Source organism: Semicossyphus pulcher, unplaced genomic scaffold, assembly GCF_022749685.1.
Source record: "Semicossyphus pulcher isolate SPU_LCO1_2020_fin unplaced genomic scaffold, fSemPul1.0.p SCAF_17, whole genome shotgun sequence".
In the NCBI taxonomy this organism is placed as follows: domain Eukaryota; kingdom Metazoa; phylum Chordata; class Actinopteri; order Labriformes; family Labridae; genus Semicossyphus; species Semicossyphus pulcher.
Window position 1 is genome coordinate 1,038,858 of NW_027211681.1, and position 19,773 is coordinate 1,058,630.

At 40.3% G+C, this 19,773-nt stretch overlaps 1 protein-coding gene across 1 annotated transcript; it reads left to right on the forward strand.

Annotated features, from left to right (window-relative positions):
- Positions 1 to 9,302: 9,302 nt before the first annotated feature.
- On the forward strand, positions 9,303 to 18,128 carry wiza (WIZ zinc finger a). Its single transcript, XM_069666084.1, has 9 exons — positions 9,303 to 9,372; positions 9,877 to 9,949; positions 10,673 to 11,167; positions 11,376 to 12,161; positions 12,394 to 12,744; positions 13,785 to 13,999; positions 14,114 to 14,303; positions 14,473 to 14,632; positions 16,324 to 18,128. The coding sequence occupies exons 2-9, from the start codon at positions 9,937 to 9,939 to the stop codon at positions 16,478 to 16,480; spliced, it is 2,367 nt and encodes a 788-aa protein (XP_069522185.1). The 5' UTR covers positions 9,303 to 9,372; positions 9,877 to 9,936; the 3' UTR covers positions 16,481 to 18,128.
- Positions 18,129 to 19,773: the final 1,645 nt, after the last annotated feature.

Here is a 19,773-nt window from a genome sequence, read left to right on the forward strand (position 1 = left end):
CCTAGAGGACCTGCCAGATGAGGTCTCTTGGCCTCCAAATCCGCTACCTCCACCTATTCAAAAGCAATGCCCGCATTTATCTGATGTAGGGTTTCCGTCAGTGGATGATGAAGTGGCCTTTTTTCTGTCCCAGGATCTAAACACAAGGGCTTCTGAGGTTCGATGTCCTCAACCTGCAGATTTGCCTTGCCTGTTTCTTGCTGTGAAAGAAGAAGTGCCTGGTCCAAGCCCCTCAGTCTGCTAACAGAGATTCATCTGCCTCCAAGTCCTACAGCTGCTGATGACCTGCTGGATATGGGGTCTGATGAGAAGATGTACCCAGACATGACAAACATACAAACACATTTCCTTCTCTTGATAACAGCATGGATACAAAGCATCCAGACATTATCCCAGAAGATGCACTTTCTCCAAGCCTCAAGTTTTGTTCTCTGGATGATAACATTCCTGCATGGCTTCCCAGGCTGATACCTCAGGAGGATCTACTACCTCTACCTCCAAGCCACCAACCATCTGATGATGACCTTCGGATTGGATGTGAGAAGAAGAACCAATATCTGAAAGACAATTGGTGTTGCCATACTGATGCTCCAGCATCTCAGTGTTATGACTTGTGAAGTCCCCCCTCCTCCAAGTCTTCAACCTGATGATGCTGCACATGTGAGCAACTCTAATGAAAAGAAGTCCCTAAGTCAGCTGGCTGACAATCCATCACCTTCAAGCCCTCCACCAGCTGACACTGTGTTGGACACTGGGCATACTGAGGAGAAGAACCCAGATTTAATCAAGGCTGGAATTTCTTCCTTGGATGAGGACAGTGATACATAGGATACAAACCAGTTGCCCCAGGAGATTTCATTGCCTCCAAGTCAACCTCCTGCCGAGACTCTTCATATTGGAGACATTCATGAAAAGAAGAACCCCGAATTTAAAGACAGTGGGCCTCCTTCCACTGATGAGGAGATCATTTGCCTCTAGACACTAAGGACAAGAAGTACCCTGATAAGAAGAACATTGAGTCTCCTATGGATGATGAGGACATTTCAGATCCTCTGTTGTTGACTCAGCAGTACTTATTGCCTCCAAGTACTTGTTCTGCTGTGGCTCTGCTTCGTACTAAAGATACCCAGGACAAGATTTACCCTGATAAGATGAACATTGAGTCTCCTTCTATGGATGATGAGGACATTTCAGATACTTCATTGTTGTTTTCATGGTTTGTATGCAGATGCTGATTGAACAGGTGTTTGTATTGTCTCTTCATCATCCTTCAACTGCAGGGCCTCGTAATTTTGTCTTTATATGAAAAAGAGTGGGTTTCCTTGCCAGAATGACAAGGACCTGAAACATCCATTCCATCGCCTCTGCCTCATCGCCCTGCTGCAGAGGCTCTTCATAATTTTGGAGACACCCACAAGAAGAGGAAGTCCCAATGTATGAGAAATGTTGGGTCTCCTTACATGAATAATGACAATGGCCCAAAAAATTCAAACAAGCAGCCCCGTTTGGGTTATTTGCCACAGTGTTATCCTCCTGCTCCAGGGGCTCTACCTCATTTTCGAGACACCCACAAGAAGAGGAAGTCCCCATATATACAAAATATTGGGTCTCCTTCCGTGGGTAAGATAATGGCCTAAACCAGCGTCCCCAGGTGAATTGCTTGCCTTAGTTTATCCTCCTGCTCCAGGGGCTCTTTGTCATTTTGGAGACACCCACAGGAAGAAGATGCCCCCATATATGAAGAACACTGGGTCTCCTCACCTTAATAATAAAAATGGCCCAAAAAAACAAACCAGCAGCCCCAAGTGGTTTGATTGCCTGGGCGTTATCCTCCTGCTTCAGTGGCTCTTCGTTGTTTTAGAGACACATACAAGAAGAAGTCCCTATGTACAAGAAATATTGGGTCTCCTTCCGTGGGTAATGGAAATCGCCCAAAAAAATCGAAACCAGCAGCACCATGCGGTTCGACTGTCTCAAAGTCATCTTCCTGCTACCAAGGAGAACAAGCATCCAGACTTGACAAATATTGGGTTTCCTTCTGTGAATGATGACAAACACCCAAAACGTCGATGTCGTAGATGTCATTGTCGTATTAAGTCAATACATCACAAAAGTGACACTAAACAAAAGACCTACCCACATTTAAAGTCCAGGGCGCAGATTCCCAAAATTCTGAGAATACTTTCAGAGAGCTCCTAACTTAGCTTAAAAAACCTCTAGCAAGGAGTCCTAGCTTAGGAGTGATTTAGGAACACTCGCAGAGCAACTCTGAGCAAGGAAGGGACAGAAACTTTTATCTTTGTGAGGAGGCATGGTTGACCCCGTTGCTAGGTATGACACATTCTTTCAAAAGCTGTAGTTGGTTGATCCAAAAAAAAAGCTCTCTTAGTGATAATGGGCATAGAAGGACAGTGAAATTGATCAGCCTAATCATAGAATCTAGGTAGACATTGTGTCATCATGAACATTATTTTATGTAATGAACATCTCTGTCGAATAAATTGTAAGTCATACTTTAAAGTATACAGCCTATAACATGTTGAAAACACGTACTCATTTGCGCAGTAGCCTCTTCACATGCTGATAGTTATATTTATTTGATCATGTTTATTTGCCATGCTGGTAACTTTAGTACTTAATCTAATTGATATTAATGAGGAAAATGGCTTATCTTTCATCAATTCTGTGAATGTTGGCCAGGCTATAGGTTATTAGATGCTGCATTGCTTGACATTAACAAGGAGAACCAGAAAACCCAACTGGACGGAGGAACAGCGTTTACTTATTTTAATACATAAATTCCCAGTGTTACAGTTCAAACCAAGAGGCAGGCATGGCAGAACACCGCGCAGCAGATAAATGCATCTTTCCCTCTGGTTGTGCTCACTAGTGTGGCACTTTCAACATTCAGTGGAAAAGAAACACATTGCGTTACAACATGGGGCGGCTGTGGCTCAGTGGTAGAGTCGGTCGTCCTTCAATCGGAAGGTCGGAGGCTTGATCCCCTGCTCCCCCAGGCTACATGCCGAAGTGTCCTTGGGCAAGACACTGAACCCCAAATTGCTCCCGGTGGCTTGGCATTGCCATATTCTGGCAATATCACGTTGAGAGGGAGATAGCAATGCTAATAAGATCTCCCTCTCAACGTGATTCCTTCACAATCCAATCTGTAGCATTTAATTAGCTCACTGTCACTCATTGTTTGGAGAACATTTCTCTTATCTCTCCATTTTCTCCCCTGCTTGAGAAACTCTTAAGCCTCTTAAAAGTCCTCCTCTCTACTCCTAACTGTTTCTCACTTTAAGAGCTCTCTTAAGGACTGAGATGCTTTGTGAATAACTTTTATTGTTACCAGGATCTAGTATTAACTTTAAGGGGAAATTCTTAGAAAACGTCATGATTTAAACTCTTTGCATTGGGGTACCGTTTCACAAAGCAGGTTAATTGAAAACTCTGAGTCTGTTAACCCTGAAATGAGGGAAACTCTGAGTTTTCCGTTTCACAAAGGGAGGTAACTCAAACCAGATAAGAGGGGTAACTCTAGCCTGTTTCACAGAGAGAGGTAACTTAAGCTCTCGGTCAGTTACCGTACTAACAGACTCTATGAACCTAACCTGGTCGGGAGCAGGTTTTCTTCAGGAAACTCAGAGTTTCGCTCTGTCTCCTCCCTCTAGAATACAAAAAACCCTCATTCGACTTACTCATTTATTCAGCCCGTCTGACGCGTGTTTGAGCGGTTACAAATTTAAAAAAAAGAAATGTTGCGTCTCTGTGCTGCTCTGACCCCTTTGCAAAAGTATTTTATAATTATGATAAAAAAAATCAAAAGACAAATCTGTGTCAAAGTCATAACTTTTAGATTTTTCCACCACTACTGCCAAGAGCACTCAAATAAGACGTTTAAGAAGTTATTGGATTTTTTTTCTAAACTAACACAATTCAGTTTAATCAACATAAATTATAATGTATGTGAAGTCAGCATCATGGGATAAAGCTGACGCACATTAAAACAGCCACTGAATGATATTTCATTAGTTTGATATTGAAAATATGATTGAAGTGAGGTTCAGCCATGAGCCTGTTCTGCTCTTTTTGTGTACCGTTGCCATGGTGAATCGTGGTATCGGGGCTCCATTAATGCTGGCTTTTGATAGTCAGCGTGCACGTACTTAACTCTGGCTGAACCTACTCAGAGTTGATTGAACTAACTCTGATCAGCTGTTCTGGAACCGAAAACTCAGAGTTTCCTATCTCAGAGTAGATCAACTCAGAGTTCAGGGTTAGACTCAGAGTTTGTTGAACCTGCTTTGTGAAACGGACCCCAGATGTTTGACCAAATGCTTAGGCTTAAAATAATATCACATTCTGACACACATCCATATCTGACAAACCTGATCTGATTAGATCCCCTCTCCTTATAATAATAATAATTATTATAATAATCATAATGATAATAACAACTATTGTTATTATTGTTATTATTACTAGTATTATTATTAGTATTATTTTTTTCATTATTGTTTTTATTGTTGGTTTACCATTGAAATCTTTATCCATACTCAGGTGCATGCATGCATACACATACATACATATGTACACAGATACATGCATGTACACGTATAAACAAACATGCACACACACACATACACACCCATACACACACACACACACACACACACACACACACACACATGCATGCACACATATATACACACATACTTACGTACACACACACACAAACACACACACACACACACACACACACACACATATACAAGTAGTGACATACTTAAACCTTAAATCTGGATTATATGTTGTTGTTGTTGTTGTTGTTGTTGTTGTTGTTGTTGTTGCTCTCTTTGTCCGTCTCTATCCTGCATCTCCCTCTATCCCATTTTCGGTCCATTCAGTCGAGGTAGATGGCTGTTCAACATGGTTCTGCTCAAAGTTTCAGCCTGTAACAGTTTTTTCCAATTGCTAAAACACAATTTTGCAAACTAGGCTGGTTTTATCAAAATACTTAACACAATTCACAAAACCACACACCCAAACTACAAAATACCTCATATATCCTGCAAAATGAAGCACTGCAACCAAAACTACATATAGCATTATCAAAATCAAACTTTTGCACCAAATGGCGCTTACTTCATTCATATTACCAGATTTTTGTCTAACCAACTGCACACTGTTGGGCATAATGAAAAGCACTCTCGTCTTTGCTTTGCCATAATACTAAAATAGTTCAAATTGTAGAAAATTCTTCACATTGTTCAATTCTTCACATTGTTCAAGATTGCATGTGAACAAGATTGTTCACATGACAGAAATATTTGCAGATACACACACACATGCTGTTGAAACATATATTTTTTAATTTTTCACCAAACAAGTCAGTGCTGGGTCTGGCCACAGCGCCTCGTCCACATCACAGGCAATATCTTCCCTTGCCAGACATCGAGGGAGGAAGCGCCTTGAGTGCCGTATCCATCCCTGAATTGCACCCACATCAATTTCATCACATGCCTCTTCCATAGCCTGCACAAGAGGCATGCGCACAAAGGGCTGCCAGTCTTATACCTTCCACCGCCATGCCGAAAAGAACTCTTCTATGGGGTTCAGAAATGGTGAGTATGGTGGGAGGTGAAAGCTCACGTTGTCCCATATGACAAAGTACCGGTTTCTTTGATGGTCTGCATCATTCATACGCTCTGGTGGTATGAGAATGTTGTGGAGTCTGCCCAGAAATGTGAGAATGGGCTGTGTTGTATGGTCCAAGGTTGGCATGATGGTGGAGGACACCATGCGTATTGGAGATGGCGGAGCACATTGTGATGTTCCCACCACGTTGGCCAGAAACATCTATAATGGCTCTGTGGCCAATGACGTTTCTTCCCCCTTCTTCTGGTCTTTGCTAGGTTGAACCCAGCCTCATCTATAAAGATGAACTCATGTGGGATTGCATGAGCATCCATTTCCAGTACTCCCTGAAAACAAAGAACAAAAAACTGTCAATATGGTGTTATCCAGTACACTGGGAAACAATGTTGCGTGTAGTGTACTGCAGTCAATATTGTACTTACATCCACATATGCTTGTCTGAGCTCTTGGTTTCTTCAAGAGTTTCTCTCAAAAGGCACCGTAAAGTTGTTTCATTCTGATTTGGTTTCGCTTGAGAATGCGAGCCAATGTGGACAGACTGACTCGTTGAATGTTGTTGAATATGGTGTTGTCTTGGATGATGTGGCTTTGAATTTCTCGTAATCTGATTTCATTATTTTCCAAAACCAAGTTTACAATGGCAGCCTCCTGTATCCCGGTGATCATTTGGCCACTTCCTTCACCATGGTTGCGTCTCTCAGTCCTTTAGAAAAACAACAATACAAAAAAATAGGGCTTGGACAATGCAGCCTAAAGATATTTCACCCACAGTAGAGTAAATTGTACAGAAAACTTGTACAGTTAGTGTATGACATCAGCCATTCATGAAGTAAACAGGTGTCACCCAACTGATACACTATGACATGGGGTGTACTACATGTACACGTGTGAAAGAAATTGTGGTTACATACCTGTACTCCAGTCTTTATGTCCGGATGACACGGGCGACAGTAAAACGGCTCAAGTTGGGCTGCACTCTCTGACCAGCCTCTCGCATTGTCAGCCCATGGTTGATGACATGATCAACTAAGGTTGCACTGATTTCATTTGAAAGTTGTTGACTTCTTTGGCCATTAACTCCTCTACCAGCTCTACCCCTACCTCTCACTCTTCCTCCCTCTCTCATTCTCACCCTCCCTCTTCCTCTACCTCTCTCTGCAACGTCTTCCTTTGTTGTAAAAAAAAAAGGTGCTCACCTGTGGTCTTTTTTATAGTGCTTACTTCCTGATTGAAGTGGTAACAATTAACCATTGAGGTGTTTGGCCAGGTGGCACATATATTGGCCAATTAGCTCATGTAGTGTCATTTTGAATGGCAGTGTTTTGAAATGGCAAACATGGGACTGTATGTCAGATTGTTGTGTCGTATGCAGAGAAGCGTGTTCAATGCAAGTGCCATTTTGAATTGCAAAATGTGTGTTTAGAGTTTTGGAGAATTGAGAAGAGGTTTTGCTCTCTGTGTGTCAGTTTAAATAATTGTGCTATGCATGTCATTTTATTGTGTTAGCAATTGGAAAAAACTGTAAAACGAAGTTCTTCCTTGCTACTGCTCATGGTGGATACACACAAACACACACAAACACACACACACACACACACTCACACACACACACATGCAGGCATAAAGGCACACACACACACACATATATACTACAACATACACGGAAAAAGAGAAATTCATATTGATATTAACAATTTTAATGGTTGGCTTACAGATATGTACAAATATATTTAAATCAATTCATAATATAAATACATACTGCATACTACTTTTATACAGTTTATACATGTAAATGCATGAACTGTACAGGCACATGAAGTATACAGAGAGGGTCCGTGTGTGGGTAAAGCTCATAGTTATAAAATATAAATATATATATTATAAATAAATGTTCTATTCAAATGAAAAAAATCTCTTATGTATTACATATGTATCTGTTTATTATCTTTGTCATACAACTTTTATTATTAGAACATTACTGACCCATCCATCTGCCCCTTAGACTTCACCTCAGTAGAACCACACAGAACACCTACTCATAACACACACCCACACAACACACACAACACACACTCAGTAGCCTGGCTTTGTTTGAAAGACTGCTCTGTTGTCTTTGTATTTATGAATGAAAATTAACTACATGCATTTTTTTATGCTGTCGTTTTAAGAATTGTATACATGTTTTGAACTTCAAACAAAAGTTTTCAAACAGATAAGTTGAGGACAGGTTGAACCTTTATTGGTGAGGTTTAGGAACAAGGTGATTCTCCTCATGGGGGAGAATTCACTTCAACTTAAAGGAACTACACAGTTTTAACCTTGCATTAGGCTTAGCATTATTTCTTGTCCTCACTCAACACAGGGCATTCTGCTACAATATGTCCAGACTTCACACTCAGTGGAGAAGGTTAATCAAGGTGCATGTTAACCTTCAGAGAGCAGAACAGAAGATTGGTTTTTGAGTTCAAGCAGATTGGTGCCTGTGAAAGTAGACTTATTGGTCAGCACAAACTTGTCAAATAACACTGCAGCCTCCACTTTTGGTCGATGAAATAGGTATCAGCAGCTTGAGGTAAACAACTTTTCAAGGAGAATGAAAAGTTAAAGCTGACTCTTCAAAATTCAAAAACTATGATGTTGTTCTCTTCTTCTCTAGCAAATCAAAGTGAGGTTTTCAGGCTTTTTTCAAAATAAATTCTTATAATCCTTCTCAAGAAGTCACTGTAATGTTGACATTTACCACTACTTGATACTGTGACTCAAGTACAAATTTTGGTTACTTTCAACACTTCTGGTGAGTAAAGTAGCTTTTAACCACAGTGTAGCTACCAATGATTTAAAACAAAGTTACAACAAAGAAGATTTCCTTTTCACCTCAGTGGTTTACTCGCCACCAAATCATCCAAACCAATTTACAAATTTACAAGGGGGAGGAGGAAGAAGAAGAGGAAGAGGCACCTTCTTGCATGAGTAGCTCCACAGCCGGGCTGACCTTCTAGGGGCTGACGTCCACATGGGCTTGGCGTGGACGCTGAAAAAAGACATAGTAATGTCTAGTATTTAGTGGAATACTTAGAAGCCCCTGCCTTTATTTGACGTTGGTCTCAAGGGGGAACATTTTGTCACCTGGTGTTTTGGCCATAGACTGTATACATAATGAACGTAGCCACGATGATGTCGATCATTGTTTTCTCTTCATAAAACTAATGCTAGAATTTCCCTCACCAAAAAAGCTGGAGCACTGACTTCTTCGACAGTCTGTTGGTGACATAAACCACACAGCAAGGCATTTTATTTTTCTAATTTTACCATGAAAAAAGGCAGCAACAGCACAAAGAGGTTAAGTTTGATGACTGAATTAGCTGAAATAACACCAAGCGGACAGTCTGATGCTCCCACCTGTCACTCAACTTAGGTCTTAATACAATTTAAACAGGTGAGTTATAAATTACCCCACATGCAGTTGTCATGAATAGAAAAAATGCAATTGACACCAAAACAGTTCTTCAGGCTGCAAACATGTTTAATTCTGGTGTAAAGTTGAGCTTTTTAATTATTGCTCGATGGGGAGCCAATGGAGGGCTTTAGCCTGAGGGTTTTATTTTGAAACAACAAAAACCAAAGCACCGGAAACGTATAGACAATTACTTCCGTTAAGCTTGTCAATTGGAGTGAAACAGATGTACAGAGGCAGTTTGTTCAAGCTTCTAGGTAAATAATCTTTTATCTTTATCTAACAATCGTAGTTGGGTCTCCGATCCGGGGAGTGAGGTGTGTAAATAGGCGCTTTTTTACCCTTTTCTTTTTTATTACATTTAATTTGAGCTAGCATGCAGCTAACATTAGCATTCCCCCAGAGCAAAACAAAGAGTGCAGCAGAGGTATCGTAAATTAGCTTTTAAAGCTTTAACTTACAGGATGTTTCAGCCACTTACAATTTTACAATATGTTTATTGTTTTTGGTCCATTGTATACTTTGTTAAAATATGAAATATAAAATGAGACTTAGAGATGTTTCACTAATAGTTAATAGCGCTTGCAATATGCGATGTAACGTGAACTCTAAAGGCTGTAAGGGTGTATCTTAACGGCAACTATCTTTACTACATTACTATTTTTATGATCTGTAACACTATAACACAAATTATCACAATTCATTTTTAAAGCGGGTTTATATTTTTAATTCATTTCATTTTCCTTCATTCTTGTGCACAGGATCTGCAAGAAATCGACCTTATCATCTCTGAAAATAAACCCACAACACAACTATAAGTCATGGATTCACAAGGTAGAGGTTTTTGAAAAGTTATATGAACAAATTCCCTCTTTTCTTATGTTGCATTCATTCAGCCTTGATGTGCAAATGTTTTCCATAGTCTTTGATTTTATGTCATTTTCATCACCACCATTTGACCTTCATGATGTTATTATGCTATATAATAATAGATGTGCTTCTTGAAAAAAGGCCTTGCATTATTTCCCATTGATTTTAATTGTTTCTATAATTTGTTTTTCAAAAACATTACGCTTTATTTTATGCATTTAATTGTCTATTAAGCTTTTCCAAACTATTAAGTAAACAGTATTATGTAGCTGAAGGCTCTCAAGACAGTGAGGTCTGCACTAAAGTATTAAGCCTAGCTTCCTGTGATAACATATTTAAGCAAGTGCAATCTCTGTCTTCATGTTACCTGAGTCAAAACATTTTCAAATGAAAAAGAGAATCCTTGTATCTGTACTTTGTAAAGCAGATATTGAGAACCTGGATTTAGACCTAGATTAGAAAGAGGGGGGAAATGTAGGATTGAAACATCCCTGTTGATTTGTGTTTGTTGACACTTTACTTATTTTTTAAATAAGAAAATGTTGTCAAGTCTCAATTCAAGTTGTTTGTCAGCATATTTAATGTTTGTTAGCTCAGTAGAAAATAAGCTCAGGTTTGTTCTTTTTCTTGACTTGACACAGTAAATGAAGTTGAATGACAGGAACTCTCATCTTAACCTTTCAACAGCAAACAATCTGCCAGTCATGTGTGAGGTCTGTGGGACATACTTTGAGACAAGGAGAGGGCTCTCCAGCCATGCCCGCCTACATCTGCGACAACTCGGTGTCACGCTGTCAGAAAGTAGTGGAGCTCCAATTGACCTCCTCTACCAGCTAGTCCAGGAGAGAGATGGGTCCCTCCCCGATTTCAAAGCAGAATCTTCTCTACTTGCTTCAACACCTCCCAAAAAAACATCCCAGCAGGAGTCCAGGACACCAGAGGAGAGGAGTGCCTTCTACAAAGCAGGAAGTAGAGTCATAACAACGCCACAAAAGATGGCTCATCAGGGATCTCCAGCCGGGCTAAAAGAGTCAGCAGCCTCTCTCCTCCCCTCATCCCCCTCTACTGTTGGGCTGGCTGAGTCTAAATCGAGTGAAGGCAGCAGCTCATCTTCCTTAGAGCACCAAACTACAACCAAGCCACTGTGGGCCCCCCTCGAAACTGATGCCCCCATTACCTTAGGTATTGCTGAATTCTTAATTAATATTTTAAAGAAATGTATATGCAGCTGAATGTTCAAAACACAGCTTTACCCCTCATGGACTTTATGTGATAAAATTACTATTTATACCAGATAGTTATTGATTTAATGTTTTTTTTTTTTTTGCTGAGTTAACTTTTAAGCCTTTTGTCCTTGTGATTGCTTACCTTTTACTTATCTATTCTACAGACACCAACGATGAGGTCCATGTGTGCCAACTTTGTGGTTGTTGGTATGAAACACGCAAAGGGCTGTCCAGTCATGCTCGGGCCCATCTGCGCCAAATTGGATTCCCTGACAGCGAGATCAAGGGCAGCCCTATTGATCTTCTATATCAGGTCATGGAGGAGGAGGACCTCAAGCCCATACGTATTGAGCAACAACAAGAGGCAGCCTCAAACAGCCCCCCTAGATCCTCCTCCAAGCGCCCCTCTAACCTGTCCTCTCCAGGTATGTCTCCCCGCGGCAAACAGCCAAAAGTGTCAGAGGATTGTACCTGTATTCTGTGTGGGGAGGAGTTTGAGAATCGTAAAGGCCTGGCCTGCCACGCACGCTCTCACCTACGGCAGATCGGAGTGGTTGACCTGATGGGGAAAAGCTCTGCAATTGACACCCTCCAGGAACTGATCAGCAGTGGAATGCTAAAAGTCTTACACCCCCCCCAAAAAAACAGCTCATCTTCAGTCCCTTTCCCAGTCCCGGCTCTGTCTCCAGCACCAGGGGGATCACGGACCTCGTTTCCCTCCACTTCCCCCTCTCCGAACCCTGCCAAGAGCACTTCTCAAGCTCCTCTTAACAGGGCCCCAAAAGCTAAGAAAGGCTTTCGACTTGCAGTTGACCCCCTTCATAGAAAGCCAAAGCCTGAGCCTGTGGAGATCGAGGTTTCTCATCAACCGCAGGGATCCATTAATAGCAGCAACTCTCCTACACAGAAATCACCTGAGGCTTGTGACCTTTCAAAGCCACTCAGTGCAGGTAAAGAAGAGAGCTAGACAATTAAATTAGTTGTTGCCAGTTGTTAGTGGTTTGGTCTCTTGGTTTGGTCTTTATTGCAAGCTCCAGTTGGGTTATTTTTTGATTCATAGTCTACCAAATTCCATATATCCTTTATTTTCTGCATTTTATTCTCTGTTAGAGTTTCTATGTAGACCAAAGTCTGGATGTATTCTCTTAAATTCACTTGAAACAATCACATTATCCTCCACAGATGCAAAATCCCCACCTACAGTCATTTGTGATTACTGTGGCCAACTGTTCGAGACCCGCAAAGCCCTATCATGCCACGCCCGTGCCCACCTGCGCCAGCTTGGCCTCACCTGGTCAATCAAGACATCACCAATTGATCTACTCAAAGAGTTCATGGTGCATGGTGAGAGAGGCAGTAAAGAGTCCAAGTCAGGTGGGTCATCCGGCAAAGCCACGTGGATCCCTCAAGGCTCCAAAAGGTCTCTAGACAGTCTCCCCTCAGGGGAAGCAGCAACCAAACCCTGCATCTCACCTCTTGATTTTTCTATGAAAGTGAAATCCCCGCACGGCAAGAGCAGCTCCTCACACATTGGTAAGACATTAAAACTACTGTAAAGGATTAGATAAGCTATTAATAGTTTCAGAGAATGTCCTCTATAACTTGTTTCTTTACTAAGAAGAACACGGGTAGAAACAATGGCACATGTTATGAACTACATGCTCACCAAAAAAAAAAAAAGTTTATTAGTCCACAGCTAAAAGTAGTTGCAAATGCACTCGTAATTAGGACCTAGGCACCAAACAGTCCAAGGACCCTGATGTAACTGAAGGATTTATTTTATTTCAATGCATAATGATGGCAGCTTAGAGATGCTTGAAAATCTCACGAAACTTTGAATACACATCAGAGATGGATATTACTTTTGATTTGGGTCTCACATATGGGGATGGAACAATAGCTCCAGATTTCGATGAAAGAGCCCCCCACAGTAAGTTTCACCTAGACATACAAGATTTGGTAAGCACATTAATTACGTCTTGACCTACAAAAATGTCTCTTGAAGCTATCCACAAAATCCAACAGGAAGTCTGCATTTTGAATTTATGTCAGATTTAGATGTATTTTGAGCCTTTAGATATAATCATACTTGACCAGACAGCTAGGTTCTTCATTCTTTACAGCTTAAAGTTGCTCAGCTGTTGAAAATACTATTGGAATAAAACATTTTTTTTGAATAGTTTGCATCAAAGGGAAGGGCTGTGGTGACTCACCCAGTTTTGTTTTTTGCAATAAAAAACAGGAAGTTGTTGTAACTGTCATCTGTCACTCTCAATGGTGCGGAAGCTCCTACAAAGCTACTTGCAGCTTTTATTCTTATTTGAGTTGAGTTTGTTCAAAACTTTCATGAGGCTAAAAATTAGGCTTTTAAAAATGACACTATATATTTGTGACCTGAATTTACACGATAAGTAGTCACACATTTGGCTGCTGGCAACAGACAGGATAGGAAATTTGTAAAGTAATTTTATTGTAATTTAATGCAATAATTGATCAGTTTAGTCCATTCTGTCACTTGCAATTTAGATTCTGGTTCTTCTGTAAAAATCTTTCAATGTTTTTTTTTGTGTCAGACACTTCCTGTGAGCTTTGTGGGTTTGATTTTGAAAACCGTAAGGCCCTGGCCAGTCATGCTAGGGCCCACCTCAGACAGCTGGGAATCATAGAATGGAAGGCAGATGGAGCGAGTTCGCCAATTGAACTCCTCAATGAGCTGATCCGGAGGGACCCTGCCAAGGTAGCAGCAATAACCCGACGCTATAGAACAGGAGACCTTTACATAAGGAAGGTATGCTGTGTTCTCTAAAATATGTTACAAATAATTCTCATTCAGACTGGAATACACACAAACAATGAATTAAGCATTCAAATTCTAACTCACTGTACCACCGTTTTCTTTAAGACTGGGAGAGCTGCTGCTTCGCCCTCACTATCCCCCAACTCTGACCCTGTGTCCGGCAGCAGCCTGAAGGCTTCGGCGCAGCATCATCAGCACAAGAAAGGAAGGGAAGACTTGGGCTCATCAAGACACTCACAAGGCCACACGCGGACTTTTGGAGCCCACGGCGACCCCCATGTGCGCTCCAGAGGCGGTAAGATGGAAGATAGTTGGGAAGAGACTATGGCTGTGTGATACATAATTTCAGCTTTGACATTGCAGAGTACAACTGTGTCCCTGTTCCCTGCTAGGGCTGCACCGTAATACAGGTATACTCTAGCTGATTCTGCATGTTACTCTAATAGCTTTCTGTGTGGTTTCAGGGGTCCATCCACCAAAACATGTGGTGTCTGCACAGGAAGGGAATCAGGACACCAACTCCCAGCAGCCAACACGGTCAGGTAGCATTCCTGCTATGCTGCCAAAGCCCCCCTTAAAACCGCTGGTCAAACTGGTGGGAAAAATCTACTCCCTCAAGTGCAGGTGAGTCTATAAAGTCATATGAAGAATTTCCATTGTATTCAGTAAAAAAAAACAGGTTTTAAAGCAGGGAAATTGACCAAGAGAGTTTAAACATTTGAAAGGAAAAAAGAAAACGTTCAAATAAAATGTATTTTATAGATCCGGGCAATATGACCTGAAAATAAAATCTCAGATTATTTTATCCCACATGCAATTATTGATTATTTTAAAGATTTTTTAAAATAATTTTTTGGGCTATTTTGCCTTTCTTTATAAGACAGCTGAATAGTGACAGTATTGGAAGAAAAGAGTAGGGAGAACATGCAGCAAGGTGCCGAGGGCAGGAGTCGAACCTGTGGCTTTTTCATTCGAGGACTGTAATCCCTGTGTATGGGGCACCTACTCTACCCAAACCGACACCCCGAATTATTGATTTTAATTCATTTGATGTCTCTACTATAATCAGCTTTTTAGCAGGCTGCTAATGTCTCTTGCAACTTGCAGTGACAGTTTGAGATACTAAGGTGAATTAATTATGCTGCTGCTTATACTGTAGTTGCCTCAGACTTTAGACAAACTTTAGAGTGGATAATGGTTTGCTTGATGTTGGACGTGGAAAAACTAAACCTTTTCAAGACTACTTTGGAGCCAGTGCCTTAGCGCTAGCACATGCAATGACCTCGAACATATTACCTGTGTTTGGAGAGAACTGTCCTGTGACTGCAAAACATTGTACTCAACCTAAAATTAGAATTAATGGATAAAATTAAATATCCGCCAGCTCTCGTCCTTCATAAAAGCCAGTATTTTGGTGCGCTGGTTTGGCTCAGTTGGTGGAGCGGGCGCCCCATGTGCAGAGGCTACTGTCCTTGTTGCACTGATCGCAGGTTCGATTCCCGACCTGTGATCATTTGGTGCATGTCATCTTCCTCTCTCTCCTCACCACATTTCCTGTCTCTCTTCAGCTGTCCTAATAAAGGTAAAAGGTCCAAAAAATAACTGAAGACAGTATGTCAATAAAATTCAGACTTAACTTACAACAGCTTTCATTACAAAGTGTAATAAGGGACTTCAAACCAAAAAACACCCAGATTTGCTTCAATGAACATTTTAAAACAAGAAGATACAAAATATACATTTTGGTCAGAAATTTAACTGTGGTCAACTCAAATATGAAATTATATTTCCACCAGTCACAAAACAATTTTAACCAGGAGAAATGAACCTGTAGATAAAAAGGAAATACTGATGATATCTTTAACTAAACTAAAGATAAATCAGTTTTTTTATTATTTTAATGTCATTTCTACCAACAAAAATGTTTGTAACATGTCACCTTTTTTACAGATGCCTCAAATTAAATATGTAAATATGCAAGTGTTATGAGAGCTTCTCCTGTAAAAGGATTAGGAAAACTGAACAATTCTTACTTTCAGGTGATTATATGATTGAAAAGATACTGAGGAAACACACAGGATCCAGAGAAAGAGCATGTCAATAAGGATTATTTTGACAATAAAACATTGATCATAATTAATTCTTTAATATCCATGATAAAATTACAGTGATAAATGATGAACACTTTTTTCTTCTTTTTAAAAAGCCCAGACATTCACCAGAGGCATTTTGTGGAATAACAACATTATCAAAAAAATTGTGTCTCCTTTTTAGAGCAGTTCAGATAAAACTTTCATCTTTTTGCTGTCGTTTAGGTTCTGTGAAGAGGTGTTTCATGGACCTCTGTCTGTCCAAGAGCAGTGGATCACACATCTGCAGAAGCACATCCTGACTCTGGGCTACAAAGGAAAAGCTTCTCCTCCTGCTGCACCAGTGGCAGCTCCAGCACTCGTCCATCCTGTAGCTGTCTAGTCCACAAAACCTGTCTGTTATTCAGAGTCAAGAGGAAGTGTTGTCTTGTTGTCTTGTCTTTGTGTCTTTAGAAAAGTGCAAACTAGATGTTCCTTTTTTGTCCTACAGAGGGCAACTTGAGCCATACAAGGAAAGCAGCTGAATGTAATCCACTCAGGTAAAATCCACCAGCAACAATAGATCAAAATACTGGTCACTTGATATTTTATAAAACGGTTCATCCCTCATATTCAGAGCTTTCCTCCTGCACAGATGTTACCTGTGTTTAATGCGATTTAATGTCTCACTCTCAGAGAAAGATACTGATCAATGATTTTCTCTTTTTGTCTTGATCCTACTGAGCAGACTGCTTTGGTCACTGTGACACACTGTCTCTTTATATGCCTTTGAATGATATCTTAGTGTATGAATGAATTTTTTTTATTGTTTTTTATTCTTTTATTATACATCAGAAAACATTGAAGTGTTTTCACATGGAATTGTTCTTGAATAACAAACACTGATGCCCGAAAGTAAGACGCAGAATTTGTTTCCAACTGTTGACATCTGGATTGAATACAAATATATAGCAGAAATATATTTATGAACTATCTTGACTTTAGGAACACATAAAGTGCTGCCTTTTTTTCTTCAGGAATAACTGCTAATCATATACTGTTTTTTTCTGTCTTTTTATAATTCACACTTATTTAAATTAAATTCTATCTTGTACATAGTATATAAAATGTGTTGGTTTTTGTTTTTAAATACATGCTGTTTAAATGCAAATCAGTGGATATGACACACAACCAACACTTCCCCGGCGGCCACAGAGCTCATTATAATACTCAGATAATACAGGTAATCTGCATTTCCAACAATTATATAGATATATATGTATACATTTTTTTTGTCCAATATAATATTGTACAATTCTTCATGTTATTTACCATAAAAAGTCACACATCTCCATTCACCCACATGTCTTTTTGTTCTTCCTCATGCTGGAAATTCACTGTAGCTTGCTTACCTTTCATCCACCACTGCTGTCTTCTTCTCTCACCTGATTGTCTCACAATGGATTTGTGTCATAATTATGTCATATTTATTTAATAATGATTTAGGGGGGATTTTATGCCTTTGTTAGAGAGTGTACAGTAGAGAGGTGAAAGGAAATCAAGGTGGAGAGAGAGAGATTGGGAATTACTTGCAACAATGTTCCTCGGCAAGGCACAAATGTGGGATTTTGTGCTTTATGGTCCAGGTCTTAAACTTTTCAGGCAGCGTATTATTGTACAACCCTGATAGCCACCTTATTTCGAACTTAATAGTATGCAAGAGTTAGACAGTAGAAAATAAATAGAATTGCTAGCTTAGTCTTCCTTTTTTGCCTTTATTAGATAGGTTAGCTAAAGAGAGACAGGAAATGTGGGGATTAGAGAGTGGGGGATGACATGCACCAAGTGATCAGCAGACCGGGAGTTGAGCCTGAGTTAAACCAGCGCCCCTAGTTCAGTCATTTAAATTGTTTTTCAGACACAAATCAGAACATCGCTTACATGTAAGGGGATAGTAACAAGTTGTTACATAACTAACCACATGCAAAAAAAACCCAACACTTTCCCATACTTTTAATTAAATTTTCCATCTCTTCTAAATCCTTGCCATTGTTCTGTCTCAGGTGCTTTGAAAACACTTCTAGTGCTGAGTTAAATAAATAGATGAGTTTGTTTTGTATCTCTTTGCTGTTTTATTTGCAGCTTGCTTCCTTTTCTTCCTTTCTGAAGTTACTTTGTTGACATATGCACTGAAACATCAAGACTTGATGTATTCCCCACCATTTAGTAACAGTATCTCTCTTTTGTTTACAAAACTAATCTGAAGCTCTCCTCACCATCACAAGCACTGAAAAGTTTACATTTGGCAGACATCATGTTGGTTGTTGACGTGTTTCTTGATGCAAGCAGAGAGTTTAAAAGTCTATCTGCCTTTTTTGTAAATATCTGACAAAACATCTCATAACTGCCCCTCTTCGAGTCAGTTATGCTCATAGTGTGGCTCTTGATTTGATGACTTGATTTCCTCCACTTTCCAGGGCTAAAGCCACCGTTGTGTTGACAAGGGACTGATTAATCTTACTGCCTGTGTGGCCTCTGCAGAGGGTCCTTTATCCTCAATGCCCTGAGATGGAGTGTGAATTGTTTAGCTGCAGAGATGAGATAAACTCTGCACACAACCATTATAAATAATCTGCCTCTTGTATGCTTATTTTCTCAGAGAGGATATGGTTTTACATCTTTGAAAGCTGGGAAGTGTATTGTAAAAAACATTATTACTCAAATGTCATAATTGCTTTCTCTCCTTCTAGTGGTTGAGATTCAAAAGAAAGAGATGAGTTTGTGTGCATGTGTCATCCTTTTCATATGTTTTTTTAATAGACCGTCTGTAATGCAGTGAAGTAGAGAAAGCACCATATATATATATATATATATACATATATAGGAGAGGCTGTGAGCATGATCTATGATAGCTTTCCTTGCCGTGCATCATCAATCTTCTCTGTTCTCCTCTGTCTGCACTGTGCAGTTCAAGGTCTCCACATTCCTCTGTCTCCTCCATGTATAACCGACGTGTATCCAGCAGTCTCATTCCATGTAATTTACTACCAAAGGGAGATCGGTGTCTCAATCTGCCTTCAGCCACTGATGGATAAATCTGATGTCCGCTTTTCTGCTCAGGGAGTAAGTTATCCCTCTTCACCAGTTCATTCGCTCACAGCTATCCACACCTTATTTTATTAATGTCACAATAGACACAGAGTAGCTGCGTATTACTGCCAACTGTAGGGAAGAGTTTTTATATAACTGAATTATATAAAGGCTTTAAGAAATGCATAATTGGGGGCGGGGCTGCTTGTCAGATGGAGAGTGCTAACAGTGGTACCTCACCTCAGCTCATTCAGTGTCTGGAGTTGACATCAGCCGTGTTTGTGCTGTTAGTGCCTACTGAAGAATGTCATGTATATGTCAGAGCTATGACTGCAGTATTTTGTACAGCAGACTGTTAAAGAAGTCTTGGGTTCAGTGTCTTGCCCGAGGACATTTCAACATGTAGACTGCAGCAGCAAGGATCAAACTGCCAAACTTCAGAGTGAGAGACCGCTGAGCCAGTGTAAGTAACACTGAGTCCAATCAGTGTTACTTACACGTTGATGTATTTTATTTGGGGCCGTACATGAAAGGAGTCAGCTTTGTTGTTGGCTTTTCCCGCGCAGTGACGAAAGCAGGGGCCGCAGCGTTGAGCAGACTAGTTCT